Raw genomic sequence first — 14,845 nt, 5'->3', positions numbered from 1 at the left:
AAGTTGCACAATAAAAGGACAGCAAAGACAAGTGCTGTAATACCCCTGATCAACCTGAAAAGGGGGTGAAGGGTAAAAGGTGCAACTAAAGGAACAGGCACAACTTGGCGTGGGATAGCAAAAGCAGGCAGGAGATCCTGGAAACAAACGTGGCCTTGCTGACTTTGTTATTTCAGTGGTCAACACCTACCACTGAGCCGTGGACAAACTGGCAGCCGTAACAAAGGACCAGAAACATAGGACTCCTGTCCTGGAAGGGTTAACATCAAACTTCTGCAGTGAAACAAATCGAAGGCCTAGCAGGCTGATTACAGTGGCATATCATATCCACTTGGCTCCGCTGGCAGGTATCGTCTATAGTATTCTTCTACAGGAGGGTGTGCCCACATAACAGTGTCAGGGGGCAGCTGTAGAGTAAAGGGGCCCCTAATAGGTATTGGCCCCATAGGCCTAGGGGTGAACCCTCTGGTGGACCTTGCCGGTCCTGACATGATCACTGCAGGGTGTAACGTGCTTGGCACCACCGCAGCAAGCGGTCCGGTGCTCTGGGTGCAGCAGTTTACGGCAATCGCGGGTCCGGTCTGGGGCACTGACGGAGCGGTGGCAACAGAAGGCGGTCTACGGGTGGTGACAGGCACCCTTACCTCATCCTTCCTCGGCGGTGTCTGGATCCTGGCGGTGTATCTCTTGCGCAACTCCCGCAACTTCTCCTCCAGCCGGACGATCTGCTCACCGATGCTCTCTGTGTCGGAGTCGCTGTCATCTTCTGGCGCGGACTCGGCCTCTGCAGGTTCTGGCGATGCGTCTGGTCTCCGTCCCATCCGGATGTTCTGAAAGGTAGCACTAAGTCCTTTTAACTGTTCCAGCTCTGATATGGTCTTCTCCCGACGAGGCAGCTCGGGGGAAGGATAGGGGCTCACCCATTTCTCCAACACGGTTGGCTGCCAGAAGACATTAGGCCCAATGAAGGAGCTCCGCTCCTGAAAGGCGTGATGGGCCGGCTCTGGAGAGCGTTCCGGTTCCCGCTCGCAGCCAGAGTAGTCTTCTCCTTCTTCTGCCTCCCAGTCCTCAGGTGCTCGCTTGGGACGGGTCACGGCAGTGGCATAAGGGCCTCTCAGGCTCTCGGCAGGGGTGAACTCCACTTCCTCTCCCTCGCGGAGGCTGTGCTGGTACGAAGGGAGGTAGTCTCTTTTGACAGACCTTCGATTCACATAGAGGTCTCTGCCAGTTAGATAGTCCTGGATAAACCCGTAGCCACGGGATTTGTCAAATGACAGCACCACTCCCTTTCTCCTCTCCAGGCGGGGTTGGGTGTGCGTATGCTTCTCATGTATTGTCTTAGTTAGTTCCTCATAGAGGATTTTGGTCTTTGTATTCCGCTTTATAGCGGCCTCTCGGATCTCCGCCATCAGGGAGGACCATTTGAAAGATGGTTGAAAAAAGTCCCTCCACGAGCCATAGCAGGGCTCGGGTTCTTTCTCCCTTGGGCGGCAGGCGGGTTGCTCCGGTCCCGGAGAGTAGGCCGGTGGAGCCTCCTCTGGCTCTACACCAACATCAGGCACTTGCGGTATTTCAGGCGTCGACATTGCAGCACAATGATGCTCACTTTTCAACATGCTCGATCCTTCTGAGGAGAGCGATAGGGTCACATCAATTAAAGTAGCCAGCTCCTCCCATCGCACTGGGAGGCCGCCCCCCAGGTATTCCAGTATATGGAAGGCGGTGTCCATGCTGGCAGACATGCAAATGTCCAGATAAGCAGTGGCGCCTGACCTTGAACTCCTTCCCGCTCTTTTCTCAGAAAGGCGCCAATTTTTCCCGCCTTTTCGGGATGAAGGTGACGCAGCAGTAAATTCAGCAAGCTCAGCGGCCATTTTTAGCAAAACGCTGTCCATTCACTGACAGCAAGCAGGATTGCAAAAAGTCCACAAAACCACACTCCAATGCGGCGATTTTCTTCCTCTGGGTAGCGCAACACTGCACAGCGCTTTTTAGAGTTTTTTGGTACACTTTGGGTATGATTTTCAGTCCACAAAGTCCACTTGAATAAAACGGGCAAATTGTCACTTTGGTCACAGGCAACTGTATAAGGCACAAAGTTCACGCTTCTTGCACTAGAAAGCGTGCGTATCCTGTTCGTGACGCCAAAAGAGAAGGTGCAGCGTACTCAAGTTGTGTGCAATAGGTGTTTCTGGGTGATGTAGTGCAATATACACTAACCTGGTACCGCTGACTCTCTGCAAGGGCAGGTATAGGTAGAAATAGTTTGTGACGCCAGTGCCAAGTAAACGGTGGCACGCCGTTTGCGGATGCAGGAATAAATTGAGGAAACGTAGTATTAAAACAGAACTCCAACTTTAGTAGTTTTCAAGCAGAGACAATATTGGAATCGCAGTTCCTTGGCATACAGTCGATTTTGCAATTCGGTCGATGCAGGCAATTCAGTTACAGCAAGGTGATTACAGAGTGTTGAACACAGGACTTGCAGCACAGGAGCTTGCACTCTAATTCTGTCTGATCCTGGAATATAGCATATCTTCACCAAGGCCCATTAACCTAGTTCTGGCTTTATATCCTTGGCTATAGCTTTAATAAGTACCTCCTCTGTCTTTCTGAGTACCTCTTGCTTTCCTGATCTTTGCCTCTGTCTCTCTCAGCTTCTGGAAACTTCCTCAGGCTCTTGAGCTAACATATTCCTGTTTCTGCATATGGGAATTCAGGAGGGAATCTTCTCCTGGACAGCAGGCTTCAGGCCTGGACTTGTCTCAGACATTGTCTAATCTCCAACTGTAGATTACAGACACTAGACTCCGTCTGCCTTCTACTTCCCTGACTGGGCCTTATATAAACTAGGGCTCTCTAGCTCCCTCTAGTGACTAGAAGCTGGAATGACACCCCTAGCAGGCCTGTACATGCAAGTTTCCCAGTAACAGGGAAATACATAGCATTACATTACATGACATTTTATAAAACTGACATATAACAACTTCCCCATAATTAGGAGGGACGACAGCACACCAAGTGACACTTTGGTAGTGACGGGTATTACAGTTCCCGTACACTACACTCTGCTATGACATGAAGACAGATTCTGTGCTGACATAAGGCCAGATTCTCTGTTACGGGACCTCTCTCCTCTGCCTGGGCCTAAATATGTGACAGTGGCCTGTTCCAGTGGTGGGTGACGTGAAGCCTGATTCTCTGCTATGACATGAAGACTGATTCTGCGCTGACATAAGGCCAGATTCTCTGTTACGGGACCTCTCTCCTTTGTCTGGGTGCCGGGGCCTAAATATGTGACAGTGGCCTGTTCCAGTGGTGGGTGACGTGAAGCCTGATTCTCTGCTATGACATGAAGACTGATTCTGTGCTGACATAACGCCAGATTCTCTGTTACGGGACCTCTCTCCTCTGCCTGGGTGCCTGGGCCTAAATATGTGACAGTGGCCAGTTCCAGTGGTGGGTGACGTGAAGCCTGATTCTCTGCTATGACATGAAGACTGATTCTGCGCTGACATAAGGCCAGATTCTCTGTTACGGGACCTCTCTCCTCTGCCTGGGTGCCTGGGCCTAAATATGTGACAGTGGCCTGTTCCAGTGGTGGGGGACGTGAAGCCTGATTCTCTGCTATGACATGAAGACTGATTCTGCGCTGACATAAGGCCAGATTCTCTGTTACGGGACCTCTCTCCTCTGTCTGGGTGCCGGGCCTAAATATGTGACAGTGGCCTGTTCCAGTGGTGGGTGACGTGAAGCCTGATTCTCTGCTATGACATGAAGACTGATTCTGTGCTGACATAAGGCCAGATTCTCTGTTACGGGACCTCTCTCCTCTGCCTGGGTGCCTGGGCCTAAATATGTGACAGTGGCCTGTTCCAGTGGTGGGTGACGTGAAGCCTGATTCTCTGCTATGACATGAAGACTGATTCTGCGCTGACATAAGGCCAGATTCTCTGTTACGGGACCTCTCTCCTCTGCCTGGGTGCCTGGGCCTAAATATGTGACAGTGGCCAGTTCCAGTGGTGGGTGACGTGAAGCCTGATTCTCTGCTATGACATGAAGACTGATTCTGCGCTGACATAAGGCCAGATTCTCTGTTACGGGACCTCTCTCCTCTGTCTGGGTGCCGGGGCCTAAATATGTGACAGTGGCCTGTTCCAGTGGTGGGTGACGTGAAGCCTGATTCTCTGCTATGACATGAAGACTGATTCTGCGCTGACATGAAGCCAGATTCTCTGCTATGGCATGAAGAGACTGATTCTCTGCTGACATGAAGCCAGATTCTTTGCTATGGCATGAAGAGACTGATTCTCTGCTGACGTGAAGCCAGATTCTTTGCTATGGGACCTCTGTCCAATTGATTTTGGTTAATTTTTATTTTTTTAATTTTTATTTTAATTCATTTCCCTATCCACATTTGTTTGCAGGGGATTTACCTACATGTTGCTGCCTTTTGCAGCCCTCTAGCTCTTTCCTGGGCTGTTTTACAGCCTTTTTAGTGCCGAAAAGTTCGGGTCCCCATTGACTTCAATGGGGTTCGGGACGAAGTTCGGGTCGTTCCCATTTCCGGGAAGTTCGGCCGAACTTCTCGAACCCGAACATCCAGGTGTTCGCTCAACTCTAATCACGAATTGTCCCGGCCGATGTACGTCCATCAATATACCTGAGTGCTGCAAGGCTACCCTGCTGACCACTAAGCTGCCATGCTGCCCCCTACAGGCTGTCATTTTCCTGTTTATATTGAGCTGGACTCCTGTATATGGATTGATCCCAATGTCCCGACCTCTTCTGGAATCTCCAAACCAGTCTGACCAGTCCTTCAATGCTGTGTCCTGCAGTGCAGGACTATGAATCTGAGCGCACAGGCAGCCTACCACTGTATGTAAAGGTGATTAATCCCTAATTATTAGCTCCACCCCGGACAGCTGCCTCATCCTGAGAACTGCAATGATCTATGCTGAAGGAAGCTCCGGCTACGTCAAAAATATCCTGAAGGTATCTGCACCGTAGCACACACCACTTGGACAGGTCAACGGTGGTTGTTCCAGACTTCTTGGAGAAGTAAGCACAGATCTTCTGTGGAGGTAGGCTTGCTCAAATCCTTGTGTCTCTTCATGAAATCCCAGACAGACTGGATGATGAGATTAGGTCTCTGTGAGGGGCCATATCATCACTTCATGGACTTCTTGTTCTTTTTTTTTTTTTTTACGCTGAAGATAGTTCTTACTGACACTGGCTGTATGATTGGGGTAGCTGTCCTACTGCAGAATAAGGAGCCAGACGCCTCCCTGATGGTATTACATTATGGACACCAGAAATCCTGACCACAGTGAAGACTGTAGACACAATGCTTGGCCAAGAAAAAAGTGCATATCTATCTTATCATCACGGTGCATAGTGACGGAGTATCAGACACCTGCTTGCTATACAGTGAATACATTAGTTGCATATCGGACAATCAGGATTTCTATACCATGGGTGCCTCATTTAATGTATACTTTACAATATTGCTACTTTCATGATTACTCATAGATTTCCCCAACATAATTTTTGTATGTTTTCAGAAAAGCTGCACTGATTTATTAAAAAGGGTTTTCCAGCTTTCCGCACTTTAGTGCAGAGGACCTGTCACCACCATGCAGTGCAGTCTGAAGGCCTCATGTTCTAGAGCAGGAGGAGCGGAACATGCTGATATATAGCTTCATGGGAGAAGATTCAGTAAAAGTTGTAATTTATACATTTATATCTCTGCTCTCTCTGACTTCCGTTGTACATGGGGGGAGTTGTTATCGATGATTGGTAGCATTCCTTGTGTAAGTGTGTATAGAGAGAGAGAGCCGTCCGTTACTGATAGCTGTATACGGGGGCTGACAAATGTCAGAAAATGGCATTTATCATGTAGAGAAAGTTACTACAAGGCACTCACTAATGTATTGTGATTGTCCATATTGCCTCCATTGCTGACTGGATTAAGTTTTCCATCACATTATACACGGCTCGTATCCGGGGGTTACGACCACCCTGCAATCCATCAGTGGTGGCCGTGCTTGCACAATACAGGAAAAAGCTTCAGCTTATGTGGACTCCCGCTGGCCACTAGAGAGGCTGGTGCCTTTTTCCTATAGTGTGCAATCATGAGTTGTGATTCACGACCACTACTTCTGGATTACAGGGTGGTCGTAACCCCTGGATACGAGCAGTGTATAATGTGATGGAAAAATGAATAAAATCAGCAAAGGAAGCAATATGGACAATCACAATACATTAGTAAGTGCCTTGTATTAACTTTTTAAAGTGGGTTCTACTACTTTAAAGGGGTTCTGCAGTTTTTTTTTAGCATCTGATCGGCGGGGGTCCGACACCCGGGACCCCCCGCCGATCAGCTGTTTGAGAAGGCAGCGGCGCTGGCAGTAGTGCCGCGGCCTTCTCGCTGTTTACCGCAGGCCCAGTGACGTCACGACTAGTATCAACTGGCCTGGGCGGACCTATGCTCCATGCAAGTGAACAGAGCTTAGCCCCGCCCAGGCCATTGATACCAGTCGTGACGATCCTTGGCCCTCCGGTAAACAGTGAGAAGGCCGCGGCGCCGCTGCCTTCTCAAACAGCTGATCGGCGGGGGTCCCGGGTTTCGGACCCCCGCCGATCAGATGCTGATGATCTATCCAGAGGATAGATCATAGAAACATAGAATGTGTCGGCAGATAAGAACCGTTTGGCCCATCCAGTCTGCCCAATATACTGAATACTATGGATCGCCCCCGGCCCTATCTTAAAAAAAAAACGCAGAACCCCTTTATGTATAGAAGGAGCAGAGATATAAATGAATAACTTAGGCTGAGTTCACACGGGCGTTGCGGGAAAATGTGCGGGTGCGTTTCGGGAACACCCGCAATTTTTCTGCGTGAGTGCAAAACATTGTAATGCGTTTTGCACTCGCGTGAGAAAAATAGCGCATGTATGGTTCTTCACAGAAGTTCGGGCTTGGGATCAGTGTTGTGTAGATTGTATTATTTTCCCTTCTAACATGGTTATAAGGGAAAATAATAGCATTCTGAATACAGAATGCTTAGTACAATAGGGCTGGAGGGGTTAAAAAAAATTACAAATAATTTAACTCACCTTAGTCCACTTGATCGCGCTGCCCGGCTTCTCGTCTGTCTCCTTTGCTGAAAAGGACCTGTGGTGACGTCACTCCCGTCATCACATGATCCGTCACATGATCCATCACCTTGGTAAAAGATCATGTGATGGATCGTGTGATGACCGGAGTGACGTCACCACTGGTCCTGTTCAGCAAAGGAGACAGAAGGAGATGCCGGCATCGCGGTCAAGTGGATTGAGGTGAGTTAAATGATTTTTTATTTTTTTAACCCCTCCAGCCCTATTGTACTATGCATTCTGTATTCAGAATGCTATTATTTTCCCTTATAACCATGTTATAAGGGAAAATAATAATGATCGGGTCCCCATCCAGATCGTCTCCTAGCAACCGTGCGTGAAAATCGCACCGCATCCGCACTTGCTTGCGCTTTTCACGCAGCCCCATTCATTTCTATGGGGCCTGCGTTGCGTGAAAAACGCACAATATAGAGCATGCTGCGATTTTCACGCAACGCATAAGTGATGCGTGAAAATCACCGCTCATGTGAACAGCCCCATAGAAATGAACGGGTCGGGATTCCGTGCGGGTGCAATACGTTCACCTACCGCATTGCACCTGCGCGGAAATCTCGCCCCCGTGTGAACACAGCCTTATAGGGTTTACTGAATCTTTCCCCATAAAACGATGTACAATTCTGCTCAGCTCCTCCTGCTCTATCACATGGTGCCTGCAGATGGCGCCGCCTGTTGTGGTGACAGATCCTCTGTAGATCTCCGCCCCAGCTTGCTGTACCTGTTGGAAACAAAGACATACTTACCTGCTCTCTACCGGCCACATGGCTGCTGGGACCTAGGTGCTTGGGGACACGTCACCAGCTGGAGCGCTGCAGGTGACCCTGTCCATATGGATGTTTATAGGAAGGGGACCAGGGTCGGAGGAGCAGGCGGGCACAGGTCAGTATGGTGGGGTGGGAATTATACAAAGTGCACAAGGCTGGACACCTGTTGTAGGGATTATACAGGGTAAGGACAATGCGCAGTACACATCCCACACATCCTTATCTTTACAGCAAGATAACAGACAATTACCGACCGCCCTTCAAAACAATAGAAGTGCATTGAAACACAATGGGTTTCAATGTAACATCCCAGAGATCACAATACACATAAACCTAGATAATCCCCGCTGGTTACAGAGGCAGCAGAAACACCCGGGGCCCATCCTCGTCCTGATAATCCAACACAGACCGTAAAATACCGTAATCTGGAATCTCACTGAGGTCAGACATCCAGCTAGAGGCGTGTAGAGAAATCGCAGGGCCCCCTAGGAAGATAAATCTGTCCGGCTAACCGCATAGTAACTGGGGCTGGATAATGCCACCAGAATAATACATACTGCCGCCATACAGTGACTCTGTATAATACCGCCTGTGACACAGTGAAGGCTATGCTCTGCGAGGACACAGTGTGCGCCGCTGGGCTGGTGGGGTCAAACACCGGACTGGATGCCGACAACACCTAGCTGTCCTTAGGGTCCAGTCACACATCCGCAATTCTGTTTCCGCCTTTTGCGGAACGGAATTGCGGACCTATTCATTTCTATGGGGCCACGCTATGTGCTGGCCGGATCCGCAATTTCCGATCCCGGAAAAAATAGAACATGTCCTATTCTCGTCCGCAATTGCGGATAAGATTAGGCATTTTCTATTATAGCGCCGGTGATGTGCGGTCCGCAAAATGAGGAACGCACATTGCCGGGTGTGGGCTCAGCAGCAAGTTGTCTCTGTTTTGGGATCTGAGGCGCGGCGCCGTGCTGGAGCGATGAGAGCCGCATGCGGGGAGACGGGCCCCCTAAAGCCTGCTGTGGACCGCTGGAAAAACCCGCTAACAAGGCGACTGTTTTCTTCTTTGGACTTTCCTTTGTGTGAACGAACACTGAGACTGAGAAATGTCGCTTTGTTTTTTCCTCCTGTGTGAATAAAGACTGAAGTTTTGTTTTACAAACTGGTTTTTTGCCTCTGTTCTGCGTCCGCTTACCCTGCCTGCCAGAGCGAATCCTTACACCCCATATAGTGACTGAATAATACTGCCATACAGCAATGAAAGTGACAGAATAATGGCACAATACAGTGACTGAAAAATACTGCCATACAGCAATTGAATAATACCGCCATAAAGTGACAGAATAATACCACGATACAGTGACTGAATAATACTGCCATACAGCAATTGAATAATACCGCCATAAAGTGACAGAATAATACCGCCATATATGGCTGAATGATACCAATATATATTGACATAATAATACCACCATACAGTGGCTGAATCACATCACTATACATTAATTAAATAATATTACCATATAGTGACTGGATACTAAAACCATACAGTGACTAATTCTGAATAGTACCGCCATACATTGACTCAATGATATCACTACAGAGATATGTTACGGCTAGATGTATGGAGGCTAAGCTCTGTCTACCACTCGTGCTGTCTGGCAATACCCTAATACTACCAAAGAGTAACTCAAAAATATCAGCACAGGTGGACCTAGTAATACCACCATTAGACCGCCATGCAATGACTATATAATACCGCCATACTACTAGACTGAATGTCGGTTGTACTCGACACAGCTTCCCAGAATTGATTAAGAGCGGGTTCACACTAGCGTTATGGAGTCCGTTATGGCTTTCCGTTATAACAGGGTTATAACGGAATCCATAAGACGGAAGGACGGATCCGTTTTGCTGCCCATAGACTTGCATTATGACGGAATGCAAAACGGACGCCTTTAAGAGGCATTACATTTGCTCCGTCCTAATAGAAGTCTATGGGAAAACATAACCGATCCGTCTGGGTCCCGTTATGCAAGACGGAAAACAAAGTCCTGTCGACAGGACCCAGACGGATCCGTTATGTTTTCCCATAGACTTCTATTAGGACGGAGAGCAAATGTAATGCCTCTTAAAGGCGTCCGTTTTGCATTCCATCCTATGGATTCCGTTATGTTCCGTTATAACGGACTCCATAACAGTGATGTGAACTCGCCCTAACACTGTCAATGAATCTGCTATTTGTAATGTATATATTGCATTAATTATAGCAATAATGATCTATAAGTTCTCTCTTTTTTCTTGCAGCCAGTACATCCTGGGCTCCAGACCAGATCCACCTGCTCCACTTTCTAGTAAAGAGGTGGTGTCATGCTCCGCTGCAGACGCTAGGTGGCGCCAGTATTCACGTTCTGCAATAGAAAACAAAAGTTTTAAAAGTTCTTGAAGTTCTCCTTCCTTCTCAGAAGGTTTTAGGATCTCTCAGGAGCAGGGCAGAAGACGATCCGGGGAGGTGAAGCTCGTCATGCCGAGGAAGAAGGGAATAAAGCGAGCCTGCCTGGTGGTCATCATGTCCCTGGCTGTGCTCTTCCTCCTGGGAGTGCTTGTAGGTGAGTCCTGCCATAATCTGAGAACAGATGTTACCGTGTTCTGGGGTCCAGGCTGAAGTCACATGCTCCTCAGGTGGTCAGGCCACGGTCAGGGGGGGTATGATGGGGGGCAGGGGTCACTTCTGAAGTAAGTGCACAGGAGCAGGTGGCACATTAGCCCCACTGTGTGCGCTGACTGCAAGGTGCTTGGTCAGGCTAGGGGGGGAAAGTCTTGCAACATTTTTTAAAAATGATAGTCAATGGAGTCGCACTGCGACATGCGACGCAACAGTCCCAAAAAATCCATCCAAGTTGGTCGCGACACCATAGACTATCATTACAATAAATGTCGCAATGTAGTTGTACCACTATTGTCACTGGGTAGCCCTAGCCTTATATCTCCTATTCATTGTGTGTATTATATATTGTTATGTTGAAGTAATAAGAAATAATAAAAATAAATAAATCCTATATATATTACACAAATTAAATTAGCATTTATATAAAAATTATAAATAAATACAAATATACTAATAAAGTAAATGTAATTTTAAAATCTATACCAAGTAAATAACTTTACTAATAATGATGATAATAATATTTTACTAATCAAATAACTTTAATGTGAAATCTAAGAATAAAAAATGAATATACTAAAATAACTTAATAAAAAATATACTGAAAAAATAATTACTTTATTAATAAATCAAATAATAAAATAATAGCTTTATTAACTATACAGGTAATCATTAAAAAAAAAAAAAAAAAAAAAATATATATATATATATATACTAATAAAGTAATTGCTTTACTAATACAGTAAATATAATAAAAATATGAACTAATCATCGTAAGGCCTCACGCACATGACTGTATCCGTCCGCAAATTGTGGATCCATCCAGCCATGTGCGTCCTGCGTTTGCCCTTTCCGCACATCGTGCCCTATGTAAAAAGATGTAGATGGATGTTCTATCTATATATATATATATATATATATTATAATTTTTTTTTTTTTGAGGGACGATGGAGCGGACGATGGAGCGGACAGCATGCGGTGTGCTGTCTGCATTTTTTGCAGTCCCATTGAAGTTAATGGGACCTGCAAAAATGTAGATCTGATGTGGACCAAAAATGCGGCCGTGTGCATGAGCCTAATACTCCTTATACAACGCGATGTTTTAGAGCCGGGGTGAACAACCTTTTCTTTTTAGTTGGGGGACACGAAATCTTAAGGGTTGAAAATAAAAGCTAAAATTGTGTCACCAACTGAAATACTGTATGACAGGACGAATGTATGTTCAAAAACGCAACCACAGATTTCAAAGATCCCTTGCTACCTGGAAAGAAATCTTGTGGGGGTCTGAGCTCTCTAGGACGTACCGTTCCTGAGATATTCCCAAAAAATGACCTGCATTAGCCAATACAAGCCTGCAAGTCTTTCTCTTCATATCCTAACTGCAATATACACGGTCACATGTCCCTCATCAGCCAATAGAAGCTCGCAGGCCCTTAGTCTCCACATACAGTTAGGGTCTATTCACACATCCGTGTGTGTTTTGCAGATCCTTGGATCCGCAAAACACGGACAGAGGCAATGTGCTTTCCGCATTTTGCGGACCGCACATTGCCGGCACTAAGAGAATATACCTATTGTCCGCTATTGCGGACAAGAATAGGACATGTTCTATTTTTTTCAGGATCGGAATTGCGGACCCGGAAGTGCGGGTCCGCAATTCCGGATCGAGGCCGCACGTTGTGCGGCCCCATAGAAATGTATGGGTCCGCAATTCCGTTCCGCAAAATGCGGAATGGAATTGCGGATGTGTGAATGGAGCCTTATTCTGCAGGTTTCCATAACAACCCAGCCATTTTTCTTCACTGCTGTAGGTTAGCTTTAAAGGGGCAGGGCGCTGTGGATGACACTGTTAGTGGAGTGGAGTGCTGTGGAGGTCACAGTTCAGGGGGCAGGTAGGGTGGCTATTCAGGCCACCCTCAAAAGACGGACTTGAAATCCCCGCCCCCAGGTCCCGCTAAACCACTCCCCCGACCTGGTTAGACCGCACCCCTCCCACCCACAGCCAACAGGGATTGACAAAATGAAAGTAAAAATCAACTTCTGTCAGCTGCAGGGGTGGGAGGGAGGGTGACTTTCTCCCTGCAGCTCATGCTCTGACAGCACAGTGCTGCTGTCTGAGAGTGAGCTGTTCAAAAGGACATCCCTGTGTCCACCCAGGCCCTGTGCCGGATGGAGGACAGGGAGTCTGAAAGCCGGACTGTCCGGCCTAAAACTGGACCTCTGGCCACCCTAGGGGCAGGCTGCTGTGGAGGTCACAGTTAAGGGGACGGTCCTCTATGGAGGTCAGTGTTAAGGGGCAGAATGCTGTAGAGGCCACTGTTAAGGGGGCAGGGTGTTGTGGAAATCACTGTTAAGGAAATGGGGTACTGCGGAGGTCACTAATAAAGGGGCGGCCGCTGTGGAGGTCACTGATAAGGGGGCAGGATGCTGTGAAGGTCACTGTTAAAGGGGCAGGGAACTGTGGAGGTCACAGTTAAGGGGGAGGTCCGCTATGGAGGTCAGTGTTAAGGGGGCAGGGTGCTGTAGAGGTCACTGTTAAAAGGGCGGGGTGTTGTGGAGGTCACATTTTAAGGGAACGGAGCACTGTAGAGATCACTGTTAGGCTACTTTCACACTTGCAGCAGGATGGATCCGACTGGCTGTTCACCATGTCGGATCCGTCCTTCCGCTATTTCGCCGTGCCGCCGGACCGCCGCTCTGTCCCCATTGACTATAATGGGGACGGGGGCGGAGCCTCGGCGCAGCACAGCAGTGCACGGCGAAAGCCGCCGGACTAAAAAGTCGGACATGCAGGACTTTTTAGTCCGGCGGCTTTCGCCGTGCACTGCCGTGCTGCGCTGGAGCTCCGCCCCCGTCCCCATTATAGTCAATAGGGACGGAGTGGCGGTTTGGCGGCACGGCGAAATAGCGGAAGGACGGATCCGACAGGGTGAACAGCCTGACGGATCCGTCCTGCCGCAAGTGTGAAAGTAGCCTTAAGGGGGGGGGGGGGGGGGATTGTGGAAATCACTGTTAACGAGACTGGGTACTGTGGAGGTCACTAATAAAGGGTCGGCCGCTGTGGGGGTCACTGTAAAAGGGGCAGGAAATGTCACTGTTATTGTGGATACTGTCTATGTCCTAACGACACACACAAACATTAAAGGGTTTCTGTCATCAGAAAAATCGTTATGTATTTAAGAACTATTAGCCCCCTTAAGGGCTAGAACCTGGGATATTTTCATCCCTTGTCCTATTCATTCTGATAGAGCTCTATTAGAGTGAATAGGACCTCACACTGTCCCTGCTGCCCTGTGCATAGTACACACAGCAGCAGGTTACCATGGCAGCCAGGGCTTCAGTAGCGTCCTGGCTGCCATGGTAACCGATCGGAGCCCCAAGATTACACTGCTGGGGCTCCAATCAGAAGCTGGCACTGCCACCAATGAGGAGGAGGGGAGGGGACCCTGTGGCCACTGCCACCAATGATTTTAATATTGGGGAGGGGGGGCGGGTGCACTGCACCACCAATGATAATTAGCTTTAATACAGGAGGCGGGTGCCGGCAGCAGAATCACATAGCCGGCACCCTGCCTCTGCAGTTAACCCCTCAGGTGCGGCACCTGTATTTGTATTAACTCCTTAAGGACCCAGGACGAGACTGCTCGTCCTAAATGGCCGGTACTTTGTGCACCAGGGTGAGCATTCTCGTCCTGTGATCCTGTGCGGTGCCGCGATCAGCAGCAGGAATCCGACTGTTACTGACAGCCGGATCCCTGCTCCATCCACCAGCATCGGTGATAACGCCAATACCGGTGTATTAACCCCTCATGCCGCGGTCAGTGCTGACTGTGGCATATGGGAGGTTTGCGCTCCCTCTCCTTAGCCATCGGATCCCTGCGCTGCGCTGGCGGGAACCCGATGGTTTCCATGGCAACCCCGATGCCTTACACAGGCATCGGGGCCTGCCAGCTACGGAAGCCCAAGAGATCCAGCCTGAGGGTTAGGTCTCCTAGGCAACTGTCAGCATCTTAATGTGCAAGACGCTGACAGTTCAATTCAGTACAATACAGAATGTATTGTACTGATTAGAAACAGGGATAAAACCCTGAAAAGGTGAAGTCCCACAGTGGGACAAATATAAAAAGTGAAAAAAATGTTAGTGTTTTTTTATAATAAAAAAATAAAAAGTTTCAAGCAACACCAAGCGATCAAAAAGGTGTATGCCCCCAAAATAGTACCAATCTAACCGTCGCGT

General features: G+C 48.3%; 1 protein-coding gene across 2 annotated transcripts in view; it reads left to right on the top strand.

Moving 5' to 3' along the window:
* Nucleotides 1–10,280: 10,280 nt before the first annotated feature.
* The window catches only part of LOC120996447 (N-acetylated-alpha-linked acidic dipeptidase 2-like), a 74,514-nt gene continuing 69,949 nt past the window's right edge, over nucleotides 10,281–14,845 (top strand). Inside the window, exon 1 of one of the 2 annotated variants that reach the window (XM_040426357.1) lies at nucleotides 10,281–10,552. In XM_040426357.1, coding sequence (XP_040282291.1) covers nucleotides 10,468–10,552 — 85 coding nt within the window. In that variant the 5' untranslated portion in view covers nucleotides 10,281–10,467. The remainder of the gene's footprint in view (nucleotides 10,553–14,845) is intronic. The other variant, XM_040426358.1, reaches the window with a different exon arrangement.

Source organism: Bufo bufo, chromosome 3, assembly GCF_905171765.1.
Source record: "Bufo bufo chromosome 3, aBufBuf1.1, whole genome shotgun sequence".
Taxonomy (NCBI): Eukaryota; Metazoa; Chordata; class Amphibia; order Anura; family Bufonidae; genus Bufo; species Bufo bufo.
The sequence above is the reverse complement of the archived record's forward strand: the minus strand, read 5'-3'. Positions and strand labels throughout refer to the sequence as shown.